Genomic DNA, 14,752 nt, shown 5'->3' with positions numbered 1-14,752 from the left:
AAAAGCCATAACAAAACGAAGTTTCATCAAAGTGGACTAAAACCATATCTGGGTGACCTTGTCACACAGCGCTCTGCATGTTGCAACTCTTCAGGGGGATGTACCAGCAGGCAAAAGGCACCGCTAGGAATGAGGATGCGCCTGAACAAAGGAGGGAAAAGCTGGACCTTGCCATCAACATGAAAGTGGGCGGATGTTAGGGACCAGAAAACCGGGCAGAGAAAGGGGATGGCAGGAGAGAGAGATGGAGTCCTCGCAAATCATGAGAACACAAATGTCGTCGTTGAGGTGCTCCCACTTTGGATTGCCCCTGCTCACGCCCTCCTTTTTTCTTGTCCCGCAGTCGTCACTCGTCGGTGCTCCAGAAAAGAGTGAAATGCCACGTATACATGTATGACCTATGCCAAATAAACCCGGTAAATTCCCTGTTCACTTCAGGCTTCTACAATTTATTCGATGCAATTCACACTCCAACCTCAAAAGCTTCACAAATTTTGGCTGGGGACAGAGGAACGTATTGCACTTGAAAACGTTAACATCTGAAATGCATTCTTCAGGGGCTGTAGGGTAACTTAGAACGAAGTCCGTCCGACGCATGCAAGGAACGACCAACACGCGTCACGTGTCAGTATATGAATCAGGAACGAATGTTTTGAGGCATGTGGCCGGAACGTCATTAAGTAGCATACAGGACATTTGTTTTATGCAGTAGACCTTAATGTTTTACAACGGGCTTTCAACCTATTCCTTGAGCTTACAGGTAAGCTTGTCTTTTACTTTCTGTTGATCTCGTATAATCGAGAGGAAGTACTGTACGCAAGTGGGCCTCGGCTCGCGAGTAATGCCTTACCTGCAACAGGAGGTGCATGATCTGTGGGAAAGCGAACCCGGCCAATGTGCCACCCGTGTAGTAGATGCCGTTTCCCGAGCCTCGGTATCGCTTGAAGTACTTGCCGATAATCACGTCGTTGGTAGAAATCCCGATGCCGTTGCCGATACCTGCAACGACGAGAGATTGAGATCCCGTGAAGATGATTTTGGCACGTAAGACATTCGGGCGTACGCACGACGTATACGCGAAAGGTGTTGAAAGCGGTATACAAAGGCTACAGAAATAAATATTGTAAATTTAGTTTGAAGGAACGGGGCGGGAGCCGAAATCGAAGCCATGTAATTGAATATTGTTGAGCGAGTTGGTTAAGCGGCATAGTTAACCGAATCTTAGCAGTATTAAAACTGATGTGACTCTATAAACCAGACTATGACCAGACTCTATAAATGTCAGTCGAACATCTGGATAAGAAGTTTGGGTTGAAGATTAAAAAAGACAAAGAAAGAAATGGGCCATAATTAAAAATACTATTAAGGGAATGAATGAATCAGTCAGTGATTACGGAGGCGCATGGTATAAATACGCAAAGTGAGAATAATCAGGAAATTGGGAGACGGAGGTTGCATAAAGGCACCTGCGGCATAGTTCTTGGACATGGATAGAAGCATGCTCTCTGTAGTAATGCAGGAGGCGTAATGCCAACTTCGTGGCTTCTTTGTATCTGGGGCAACCCAGACATCCCAAGACATGACGGGCAGGGCCTCCATAGGTGCATTCACTGCTCTTCAATGACAGTGTGTGCTGTCGCGCTCAGTGTGATTTACAACGCGCTACCGCGTGGACAAGCGTGCTCCCAGGTTGGATAGTGTCGTCAATCAACGCGGTGTGCCCGACTTAATGGGATAGAGTTACGCTGTTGTTGCTTCGAGCATTGCCCCTTCTCTCGCCCTTTCCAAGAGTTTCATGTGCCAACTCTTGGTCTGATGAAGACGGTCAGGACAGACGGCGGCCGCTTTTTGTGCGGTGAAATACCGCAGATAAGAAAGAGCGAGTTCGCAGCGATGTTTATTTTGCAATCCCATTTAGAAAGAGAGAAATGGTAAATTAGGCATCGAGCAATACTACAGAAATCTGTGTGACGTACGATGCATTGAGAGGTGATAAACCAAAAGTTAAATCCTGAGGTGACGGGAGTTCTCACTTTCAGAAGCATAAATGACGCACAACTCGCACAAGGGGAACCACCCGCCTGTGGCGACCATTTTCGCGGGACAAATATTCCCTCAAGCCTGGGATAACTTGGGAGAGAGTGCGAAATCAGGCACGAAGGGGCGATGTTCGAAACAAGAACAGCAGAACCCTCTCCCTTTGTATCCTAAACACGGCGCCAATCGTGGCTACTATCCAACCTGCGAGAGCGCTTAGCCACGCACTCGGGCGTTATAGCTCATACGGAGCGTGTAAGTACCGATCTCGTGTCTGTGCGGATCATATATTTCTTTTCATTTATTAAGTTATATGCGATTAAAAAACTGATGCCGTTCACGGATGATTATCAAATACATTCGAACTCTCAGTAGGCGTAAGATAACAGCGCGTGGGTGATATTTAACAATTTTTTTCTCGTTGATATGACTAACCTTATTTTTCTAATAGAACGCCGTTCGCTGGTTACATATGGCGGTGCCGGCAGTTTCTCGCAGTCGTCCGTGCCAATCCTCCTTTAAAAATGATTTGATTGTTTGAGGAAAACTCCTCTACTAGGTATTAATCATAGCCAAAGGTAAAATGGACGCCTACCACAAGCAAATAAGATAACAAGACGTTTCGGCAACCGTATGGCAGCATTGTTTCAAGTTTGTCAACGAGGCCCCCGTACTGTTACCGAAACGTCTTGTTAATAATGTTTGTAGCCGGCGTTCCTTTTACGTTTGACTCTTTAACAATGTATTATATGATTGACTACAGGAACTCACTGATGACGTTGTTTTATTTTTTCCGCAAAGGAAACAACCGCTCAAGACATTTATAGATGCGCAAGAGAGACGTAGATGTAACCGTCATGAGAGTATCCCGTTAAAGCATTGCATAGAGAAGCTGGAAGGTGTCTCTTTCGTTTGGACTCCAAGGTATACTCAGAAAAAGCGGGATTGTTTTTCGAACGAAGCCAAGAAAAGAAACTAGCACCTATATATCTACGTCACTAGACAGCAACTGAGGCCCCCAAAAATGGAGTGGCTCGGTCGCAACGTTTACTATAGCAGATAAGCATTAGGTCTAGATACAGGCAAGGCCACTTGACAAAATGCTGGTACATTTTCTAGCGTCGGCAAGGTTCTAAGTCCGCGTCTGTAGGACAGGAACTTATTGACGGCACACCTGGGACAACGCGTTCCGGCAGTAGAACCGAACATACTTACGCGAGACTCCACGTATGTATGTTCGTAGGTAACGGTGCAAACATGACAAACCGCTTGCACTAGTATAAGCTTAGACAAAATCCCGTGAGCTCGTTTACAGGACAAGGGCTTATCAACGACATACCTGGTGACAAGTCATCTATGCAACGCTCGGTGTAAGTATTACGACAGCCGTTCGATCAAAATGCACAACCTTGTGCGTTTTGATCAAGCGGCTGTTGTAATACAAATGAACTGGTTCCTCGGAGACCCCGAAGTGGACAAGTCCAGCTGCAGAAACGCTGCCGCATGATCAGCGGCGTTGGCTCCATAGCTGTATGGCGCTCTGCTGTTGAGCACGACGTCGTGGGTTCGATTCCCACCCGCGTTTTGACTACGGAAAATATAGAAACGCCCGTATTCAGAGGCAGGCGATCAAAATTAAACCGGAGACTTCCATTACGCGGAGTCCTTCATGACCCCCTCGTGTGCTGATTTGGGGCATTTCACCTTCAATAAATAATTTTTAACCCTTCGCTCCTGCTTTGGATTTGTTGGTTTTACGCTTCTGCCCTGTTGCGATGAATGCATGGTGACCGTGCTTGCTCGCCTTGAAAAGTGGAACACTTACCGCTGCAGATTCCAAGCAGCAGGAAGACGGCCGTCATGTCCCCGGCGAAGGCGCAGCCTATGGCGCTCAAGGCCGTCACGAGGCTTCCCGTGAAAGACAACGCCATCAGCGGTACATGCTTCGTGAGGAAGCCGACGAGAGGACCTGCAGAATCATGCAAACCATGCGACACGCATTCAATTCCATTCATCTTTTCAGGAATTCAGAATTAAGGAATGAAACCGAGTAATTTATGGAGCTTGATAGAGCACAGCAGAAACAGTACAATAGATGCACTGCAAAAGAAAATAATTTACTGCGTTACCACCTCGCTTATCCACATATTTCTGTGAAATCTCTTTCTCGACTGTTGCACGGTATTGAAGCGACCATCAAAGGCAAACACTATATAAGTTTGGACTTTTGAAGTAGTTTTCAAAACGTTATGTTCATCGATTTCTCAAGAAAGGCGAAGCATCGATTGCGATAGCAAATCAGTGGACAGCTTTACGATGTAAGGATAGTAATTTTATCGGCCGTATGAACTTGCAAACATTAGCATGGTGTTAGCGCGCACAAGCAAACATGAGCACATCACATGATGAGCACGGACACACGCTCTCAAAACGCTGGTGTGAGCAAGCGCGGCAGCAGCAGGGTGCGAACTGACTTTCGTGCGGTCTATCGCTTCAACGCAAGAGCGGCGAGAACACAGCGAGCGCAAAAGTATGAGCCGCCTGCAGATCGCTTTCGAAGTACGGCACGCGTGACCGCGCCGCCGCCGTGCAGAGTACGCACTTGTTGTCGCAGTCGAAGCCTCCCCCCCCCCCCCCCAACCTCCCGCGCTGCCTCCCCGCTTTTCTTCCTAATGGCGTGCGAGATTGACCCGCGATCAGTAGTTACCCCATGCGTCCGGTCGCGAACTGCGCAGCTGCTGCCGCAGCACAAAGCCGAGTGCCCTCCCTTCCTCCCATCCCCCCCCCCCCCCCCCCCCAAGGCCTTTCGCGCGACGGAAGACGGCGCGTTTGCTCTCCGCTTTTCTTAGCGTGCGCCAGATTGGGCCGCGATCGTAGGCTACCCTCGCGTGCTTTCACTCGCACATACAGCAACATACAGCATACGACACGCGGCGACGGTGTTGTCGCCCGTTAACATCCAATGGAGTGTCACGGTGACCACGACAGCTACGGCATAAATACGCTTGGAGTGTCCATATAAGTGAATAAAACAGTTATTACTACTGAAAAAAAGCGAAGGTCAAATTGCAGTCGGATATAGAGAAGTTACGAAGTGGGCAACAGAAACAGCCTAGTGCTGACACGGAAGTAAAGGGAACAATATAGGACCAGATCTTGGATTGAGCGATTTACGTTAAGCTACAGAGAAATCAAGGAGTAGGCAAGAGCAAGGTTAAGAAGTCAGCTATAGAGAAGTTATGAATTCGTCAACCGATGCAGCCGAGAGTGGAGGAAGAAACGAAGGAAACAAAATATGACCAGATCATGCGCAGGGTGAGTTGCATTGATCTACTGGGAAATGAAGTCGGAAACAGAGAAGTGTAGAAGTTCGCCATATAGAGAAGTTACGAATTCGGGAACAGATGTAGCCTAGTGCGGAGAAGGAAGTGAAAGGAGCAAAACGGGACCACAGCGTGCATTGAGCGAGTTGCGTTGAGCTACATGGAAATGAAGGAGTCAGCAACAGATGCAGCTGAGTGCGGAGAAGGAAGTGAAGGGAACCAAATATGACCAGATGATAGACTGGGCGAGGTGCGTTGAGCTACAGGGAAATAAAGTCGGCTACTAAGAAGTGGAGATGTTGGCTATATAGACAAGTTATGAATTCGGCAACAGATGCAGTCGAGTACGGAGAAGGAAGGCAAGGGAGCAAAATGGGACCACAGAGTGCATTGAGCGAGTTGCGTTGAGCTACATAGAAATGAAGGAGTCAGCAACAGATGCAGCTGAGCGCGGAGAAGTAAGTGAAGGGAACCAAATATGACCAGATGATAGACTGGGCGAGCTGCGTTGAGCTACAGGGAAATGAAGTCAGCTATAGAGAAGTGGAGAAGTGGGCTATATAGACAAGTTATGAATTTGGCAACAGATGCAGTCGAGTACGGAGAAGGAAGGCAAGGGAGCAAAATGGGACGATAGCGTGCATTGAGCGAGTTGCGTTGAGCTACAGGGAAGTAAATAAGCTGGCAACAGAAAATTGAGGAAGTCGGTTACAGGAAGTAAGGAATAAGTGAGCAACAGAAGATGCCACGCGAGGAATGTTCAGCCTTCGTTGCTTGAGCCCAGGAGCCGTCGCATGTTGCTGAACAGTTGGGAAAGGTGGCGATGTCCAAGCTCCTCGGAGGTGAGCAGGTGATGGAAACGCGGGCTCTCAGGTGCCGCGATGCGGTCCAAAATACTCGGCTGCAGTTGCTGGTTCGAGGCATCGCCCAAAGGTGCAGCGATGACGTCCAACACCTCGTGTCTTTGGCGTCTGCGCGTAGCGGCGTCCGTGAAGACATGAAGAAGTGAAGACATTTCACTTAATGGGAAAGAAAGATCACCTTATCAGTGATTCGCACATATGCGTGGGATGCGCCGATTATTATAATGTCTTTTTAAAGTTCGCGCCCAAAACCTGATTACTCTTGCGTCAGCTCGCGGTACGTCAAGAATTTTGGAATGGTTTTCATGTGTTCCGGCCCTTGTTGTAGAGAATAAGTTTTCGGAGCTTCCTACGTTGAGTATGTTTCGAATGCAACGAAGTCCATCTTTGACGTTAAGCTCGCCAGTAAACGCTACCAACAAAAAATAGATGTGACGTAGCTGCGAGCAATTGCTTTGACTACGAACGCTACCGCCACCAGTCCTTCACTTCTAGGTCTTTTCCCCATGTCTTGAAGACTGTTCGCATGGTAACGGTGGGCATTTTGCTATCAGAAATTCGTTAAATATCAACGAAGACTCCACGAAGGTTTCTTTTCTTAACGCTATAGCGTTGAAAGGGCGTAAATGTTTGTTCAGCTCTCTCAAAACTGTGCTGCTGACCAGAGTATACTATAGCCGTGAAAGATGATACGATCTCGAACAAGCTTGAGTCAAACTTTAAAGAGATCCTTTTCCCGTCACTTCCACGAACAAGCATTGATGGTGCTTACTTGAATGTTACCTGACAAACTTGCCAGCTCTTCTTCTGCTTTTACATAAGCATGCCAGCCCGGGACTGCTCATCGTTTTCCTACGCCTCGAAACACGGTGTAAGATACATAGTATATATCTTATGCCGGAGTCTCGAATTTCGTGAGAAACGTGACGCCAGTCTTGTAGTGAGCAACGTATGACGATTTCACCACCGTTGCATCTCTGGCGTCCTCGCTTGGCTGCGGCTATTATTAGTCCGTTGTTCCCCTGTATGAACCACGGATGTGATCGCGACAATCCCGCCAAATGCTTCGTCAGTCACTTTACTTTTCTAACGATCATTTGGATGTGTTTATATTATCGATCTGAGGCACTTTGTAGGTCTTTCTTCAAGACAAGTTCATCACAGGGAAACGGGTTGAAGCGGTGGTACTTCAAGTTGGTTAGATCTGGCAGTATGAACTCTTTGAAATGCTGTATGAACTCAACGACGGCGTCGACGAAGGCACGGCGGTAACAACAACATCGCGGACTCGTGGGATTCAATCCTAAGTGGGAACAAATGGCGGTATTTTTAAAGCGAAGACAGCTTTCTGTGCTGCTTTCCCCCGTTTTCTTGGTTGGTCGGTGAACGGTGGTCGATGGCTGGTGGTCGGACTCAGAAAGGAAAACGCTCGTTTATTCGTTGGTCCATTTGCTGGTTCGTTCGCTTGCTCGCTCTTTCGTTATTCAGTTCGTTCCGGTTATTTGCTTACATTGACAGTAGTTGTCGATTATTTCTGCACAGTTTTTTTACAGTGGCTCCTTATGGAAAGAAAACATGGTGATGACAAACGTGACTATTGCGCAGTTTGACAGATGGCGCGAACTCTGAGTGAAGTATACACTTAGCAGCTATAGTCTTCGCAAAGAGATGACTTACCGATCAGCCAGGCGATGCTGGTGCCGACGCTGAGCACCCAGCTGCTTTGTTCGCGTGTGGCGCCGAATGCGTGGACTAGGGCGACGTAGATGACTCCCGTGGAGCGACGAATGAGACTACTCCAGAGCAGGTTCCACCCACAGGCGACAGCCACCAGCCAGGATCGCGAGTCGTCAGGTTCAGCCGGCGGCGGCCGCCCTTTCCGCTCGTGCTGCTGTTGACACTGTTGCAGCTGCTGACTGCCCTGGCTTCCCTCCATGTCTTTGTAGGTAGCCCGCGTGCAGGTCTTCGAGGTAGGAAACAGCTTCTAGAGTTGATGGCTGGCAGTCATCTTCTTATTCGGCCGGTAGTCATGCGGCCCGAGAGTTTCTGTGCAGCCACCTGCGAGAGCCAGGCATGCAGGAGAAACCAGTAAACTCGATGTTCTTAAGGGAAATTTGCTTGCTGGCGCTGTAACGGTCAGAGAAGCGTGCGTTATCTTTATTGGTCACCCGCCTCAACGGAAGTTCACCTTCTGAACGAATGAAAACTGAACAGATGTGCTCGCTTTGAGTTTTAAAGCCGTTGCACGCACCGTTACTTTTTCTCCTATACAACGAATATCCGCCACACGCAGCCTGTACATATATACCCGTGTCGCTGACAACTTGTATCACGCATTATGCACCCAATGTAACATTAGTATCCTAGAAGCGCCGCTGCTGGACGATGACATACGATGCGCTCACGTATATTTCCCAAAAAGTGCAAATTCTTACTGCTAGAGACGTCGGCGTAATTGTCTTCAAATGAATTGGCAACTTCGTGTCTTCCAAGTGCCTCCCAGCGTGTCGTCTGCGGCTTAGTACGGCTCTTTCTTTCTCACGTCTGTCATGCGAATACGCGCAACGCATGCCTTATCTCTCGCCGGAATCTTTTAAGCATTTTGTCGCGAAACAGAATTCCCCACTCGAGATAGCATGAGTGCCACTGCAGGATAGGGTAATTAAACTGACGTGCAACCACTGTAATTTGTTGTGCGGAAGCAGTGGATACAGCAGCTAGCTGTTTGCGGCGACAATCTCCCACAACTCGTAATCAATCAGTGGTTTTGTTTGCGCAGCATGTTTTGATGATTTTTCATTAACTTTTTTTTCTGCGTTCACAGGGCTGCGAGTGCGAATAATCTTTGTTCTGAGGGATACGGTATACTTGGATCTATTTATTAAAGTTCTGTACACTTCGCTGTTGCTGAAGAACACAGGCATTTTCGAAGTTCGAAGTGTGATATTTCAAACAATATAATCGTATGGCTCACAAGCCAACACTGAAGGATAAACTAGCCTCCTTACTGGGCCTTCGTCTCGTATAGGGCGTGGAGGATGCAGTGAGTCACAATAACCTAGACAATGAATAAATATTCGCATACATATCAAACAGAAGTATTACAAAATGCCGCACTTTAAAAAAATTCAGAACATTGAATAATTGTTCAGTGGGACACACGGACAATATGGCTGCTAAAAATCTGGGTTGTGTATCACCTGATATGTGGCCGTCTATGTAGCTATACATTGGGCTCTGCAAGTCAGCCTCTTTTTCGCGTGAAAAGGACACAGTAGCTTTTAATAGGACTCAGGTTAAAGGATTCTGCAAGAAGGGAATAAAGCTCGGTAAGCACAGGGGTTCTGCGTTTACGCAGTAACATTTAATGGCCCCCATGTCTAATCATCTTGAGCTGACAAGCGCTGAGTATACAATGCGCGCTAACGATCGTGTTTTTAAAGCATTACATCGCTACGCACCCCGGAAAGGTCTGAAATTTTAACCCGAACGCCGTTTTTCCCTTTCTGTCGCGGCGACCACGCTCCAAGCCGGACAGTGACGTAGTTGCGTCCCTACGCCTTCGTAGTCGAGTCCGCAGTGTGACGTCGCTCGTGGTGATACGTTACTTCGAGAATTATTCAAGGCAACATCTGTTATATGTGTATTCTGTTCCTTGAAATGACGAATTGAAGTTTAGAGAAATAACACAAGACACAAATGGAATGTCTGCGTGGTTTTTGTTTTACTTTGCACCAAAGCAAGATAGATGTAGAGTGAGTGTAAAACTCTATGCACGAGTACTTCGATGGAAGTCTTGGGAAATACATTCGAATATGTGCCTCTAGGGCGTGTTTTGTCATCTCTGCGAATTATGTGTCGCATTCCAGGAGCTGCCACTGTCACGGCGGCAATGTCTTCGCTCGGAACGTCAGGTTAAGCTCGAGAATTGGAACTCCCATTTCCTCAGAAAGCTTTCTTACGCGCAAAGAGAATGGTTTTCTAGCTGCTTGTCGGTCATTAAACTGTGTTGCAGATATCACGTCATTTATGGCTATATAAGAGGGATGGTCGCGGTTTGCTTTCACTTTCAGAGAGTACATGAAACTGGAGTACGGCATCTGAGTATGAAGCGACCACTCATTTCCTTGAGCGTAGAGTCTTTCTGCAGGCCTTGTCCTGAAGGCACCGGTCGCCAAGCGGATGCCTAGGTGGTGAACAGGGTCAAGCATCTTCAAGGCGCACTACACTATACACTATGACCCCATACACTATGGCCCCATAGTCTAAGCGCGTACGTATGAGACTTTCGTACACGTTCATCAGATGCTTCCTGTAGTTGCCCCATGTTGTATCTGATAAAATTTTCAGAAGGTTCATTATTTTTAGACATTTCTGTTTAAGGTGCTTTAAATGTGTAATGGAGGTTATTTCGACTGTAATACGACACCTAAAATTTGTGTTGTGTGGTACGTGCTGTCTATGTAGTTTTACATTAGGCTATGTAAATAGGTCTCTTTTTCGTTTGAAAAGGACACAGGAGCTTTTAAGAAGATTCAGTTTAAAGCCGTTTTCTTCTGGCCGTTTACACACTTTGTTCAAGCCAAGCCGGACATGGCTCTCAAAAACAGCAAGGTTACATGACTTCAAACCTAATGGTACGTTACCCTACTTATACTGAATAAAACATTCTGTACGGTAAAGATAAGCGCAAAGAATGCATTTTGACGATAAAAAGGGTACAGCCTAATACCCCACCTTGCGGACCCCGATTTCTTACGTAAATGGCCTGGCCAGACTATTGTCAGCCATAACATGAAATGTACGGTGTGATAGGTAACTTTCAATTACATTAAGCATATTGCCTCGAATACTACTTCCGAAAGGGCTCGCAAGATCCCAATCTCCAAGTTGTGTCAAATGCCTTTTTCATGTCTAAGAAAACAGAAAGAAAGAACTGCTTATGGGTAAAGGCGTCGTGAATGTTTGCCTCAATGCACACTAGATGGTCACTATAGTCGACTGACCCTCTCTGAAGCCGCAGTGATAAGGGTCAAGCGTTTTCTTCGATTGAAGGAAATGTTAATGACGAGGATTTAGCATTTTCTCGAAGAGTTTGCATAAACAACTCTTGAGTGCTTTTGGACGGTAATTGAAGCGTCGGATTGGTCTTTGCCCTGTTTCACGACCGAGACTATGATAGCTTCTTTCGATGAGGTTTGATGGTATCCAGCAGCCCAAGTAAGTAAATAAATAAATAAATAAATTAGAAAAACGATGACGTAACGAATTTTACAGCGAAGCTGTTAACGGCTAGTTCCCCCAGGAGCGTGTCCATGTGTAGACACAAAACTTCCCTTACGTGGGCCGATCCTGAAGATAGTGTAATACCGGGCTGACCCGCGGCGGAGGTGAGCAGCCGTTAAGCACTCCCCATACGTGAGCCGTTCCCGAAGATAGCGCAATGCCGGGCTGACTGGCGGTGGAGGGGAATTTCGTCATTATGAGGCCCACATACACAGCTTCGCTGATCATCCTTCTTCACAGAGTGGAAGGGCACTTAGTTTCATTTTGCTTAAGTTCTGCTACTTGCCTGTATTTAAGGATTGATTCCGAGTAGTTTATGAAGCTTGATACACGCGCGAGATGTGTGCCAAGGGCGTCGGTCTGGTTTTCCAAGGTATGTTATTGGTCATCGATCAAAGGTAATGGGCTGATTTGCTGCCCTTTTAACCTTCTCAGCTCAGTCCATACTTTGCCCTCATGGGTATAGAAATTGATGCCTGAGAGTAACCTCTGCCAGCTTGCTCTTCTAGCCTGCCACCTTGAGCGCCGCCCTTGTGACTTCATATGTTTAAATTCAGTGAGATTTTCCGACATGCATTGGATATTGGCGCAGTGTACTCCATGCCTTATTTTGTCTCTCTCGTGCCTCTCTGCTGGCTTCATTCCACCAAGAAACAGGTCTCTTACATGACTGGCTGTTTGTTTGTGGAGTGAACTTTACGGCTGCATCAATAATATAAGCGTTAAATTATTGCCACATGGTAGTGACGGTCAAGAACACAGTGGCAAAACTGTGCATGATGAAACTAACTCTTTATTGTGTGAACCTGTGCCCAGAAAAAACAGGCTACACTCAATGCACAACGATAGCAGTGAACACAGTCGCTCATCGTCTAAAATATGATCAGTGGGTCAAGCGCGTCGGCTTTTATACGTGAGTCATCGAACATTCCAGAGTAATCGTTGGTGCCCGCGTGTCTTCGAGAAAGCACTGCACAATTCATGTCGCACACATGATCAATTACACAAGGGTGAGTGACAACAGACTGCGAATAGAACCATCGATAACATTCCAGAAACTTCCGAGGCTTCCGATACATGCGGGCGCTCACTGTTCTTAGCGATAAAATTTGTTAGACGGAAAAAAGTAGTCAGCCAAGAAAGATAAACAGGTAGACGTGTCAATATGCTTCAGCGTCACCTATGCTGAAATCGTGTAAAAAATCTTGTGATAAGTAAATAGATTCCTTAAAACGCTTCCACTCAGCCGAGTCAAGTTTCCAGCGAGGAGCATGCGGAGGAGTGTCGTGTCGTGTTAGTAAGTTCAGAGTCACCGGGAAATGGCCACTCCCAAACAGATTTTCTAGTACATTGCATTCTAAGTAGAAAAAGTACGGATGATCCAAGCGCTCCATCTATCGATGACTATGAATAAGGTGCAATATTATAGCAGGTAGGTTCCTTCCTATTAAATAGGAACACGCCAGGCGTCACAAGAAAGGTTTCGGTCAGTCGACTGCTCGAATCAGTCCACTAGTCTCCCCAAATACTGTTATGAGCATTAAGAGGGTGATTAGGCAGACGGGGGATGGTAGATCCATACGCGTACTCGGCTACGTCGTGTCGCAAAACACCAAGCGCCTGCTGACGCAGACGCCCCTGCGGGCGACAGCAATTGTAGTGAACCGCCTGAAGACGAACAAGAAATGCTTAACGACAACGGTGGCAATATAGTAATCCGACGCTCTGCAGCCACACGTTGCATCACTCTTGGGTTTCGACACGAAGCGTGCGTCAACCTCCATAACATAGGGCCGGCCGTACTCGTGACGTTCAGCCGGAGGAAGTGCGCAGAAGAAAATTAGCAACTTTCACTAAGCCTAACTTGAGTCACGTTAAATAAGTGTTTTATTTTTGCTGGATGTGCTTATACCATGCTCTGTATGAGGCGGTACGGCACCAGATCCTTAAAACGTAGTGACCCGCATATAACGAAATAGTTTAAACGTCCTGAGCGCTTTGTTATAAAGGCGTTTGGCTGTCACTCCTCTCAGGCATGCATTAATTCTACACATTAATTCTTACATCTAAATGCACTCGGGAAAGTACGACATATGAGTAAACTTCTACGGGATCCTTATTCCTTTCCAAAAGCTTGCCGGCGCAAGTCTCTTGGTAGTCATCTTTGTTTAATTTTAGGTCAACGAGCAGGGCTTATCTGCACCGTCTTATGCGCGATGTTCTAATACGGTTCCTTGCATATATATGGGTGCTGGTGCACAATACTGGAACTCGTGCTGAATATCCTCCACACTACCCGAGTTCGTGAGTGAGGAGGACTCGATAGTCAGGCAATGCCATGTTTACAACGTCATATTTTGGTCTGATCACCTGTTCTGCACAAAGCTATATATCTTATCACAACTGGTTGACGACACTCACCAGGAAAATCCACAGGACGTAGTTCTTGGTTGAAGAAAAAATGGGGCCCTCGTGCACTACACGCGAGATCTTTCTGCACACGATCGGTTCGCCGATGAATGGCACGTATCTCCAAAACACCGCCACTTGCGACTTGAGCCCGGGGTCGAGCCAGCTGCCTTGCTTCGGCAAGCGTGGCGTCCTGAAGCCATTCGCTCTCGGGTGACGACTTTCTACAAGTCGGGAAAGCGCGTGAAACGCGAGCGAAAAAAAAAACGAAAAGATAACAAAGGGAGAGCGGCGTTTCCACGACCAGCCACCTCGCCACGGAAGACCTATAATATACTTAAGCTCGCACTCTCCTGCGTCAGTAGTCTTTTATTTGTTTGAGCACTGCGCTTATGATACTTCTTGTTTTCTTCTTTGTGCGCTGCTTGTTCGTTCAGGATCAAACCTAGGGCAATCTCCCATGTATATGGTTGTTTTCTTTTTTTCCTCCCCATCGTAAATCTGGACAAGTGCAAACACGGCGTCTGACTTGGGGCGGCAGTGATATCTCATGTCCCTCATCATTTCATTCAGGAAAGCGCAAGAATTACGCACGAGGAAGCGTAATTCTCTTAATTATGTGTTAGCTTATCTTCATTTCTTTCTGCGAAGCTGACTGGTATATTGCGCATACATGATCTTATTCTTGATATTTTTTTCGTATATTTATCTTTTTATTAGCCTAATAACCATCCCGATTGTTGGCGTACCTTCCACAGCAGTTTATGATGCAAATTTTCGTTATCACCATGAGCATGATAGCTGCCGTTAGCATGTCCGCGCCCATCAGCTTGT

At 46.8% G+C, this 14,752-nt stretch overlaps 1 protein-coding gene across 1 annotated transcript in view; it reads right to left on the bottom strand.

The window, feature by feature from the left end:
- Positions 1-14,223, bottom strand: part of LOC139056064 (uncharacterized) — a 34,615-nt gene extending 20,392 nt beyond the window's left edge. Inside the window, exons 1-4 of the mRNA XM_070533895.1 lie at positions 13,931-14,223; positions 7,901-8,281; positions 3,863-4,006; positions 851-999 (exon numbers count right to left, since the gene is read on the bottom strand). Coding sequence (XP_070389996.1) covers positions 851-999; positions 3,863-4,006; positions 7,901-8,159 — 552 coding nt within the window. The 5' untranslated portion in view covers positions 8,160-8,281; positions 13,931-14,223. The remainder of the gene's footprint in view (positions 1-850; positions 1,000-3,862; positions 4,007-7,900; positions 8,282-13,930) is intronic.
- Between the last annotated feature and the right edge of the window lie 529 nt (positions 14,224-14,752).

Source organism: Dermacentor albipictus, chromosome 2, assembly GCF_038994185.2.
Source record: "Dermacentor albipictus isolate Rhodes 1998 colony chromosome 2, USDA_Dalb.pri_finalv2, whole genome shotgun sequence".
In the NCBI taxonomy this organism is placed as follows: domain Eukaryota; kingdom Metazoa; phylum Arthropoda; class Arachnida; order Ixodida; family Ixodidae; genus Dermacentor; species Dermacentor albipictus.
This window is presented reverse-complemented; position numbering and strand designations above follow the sequence as displayed.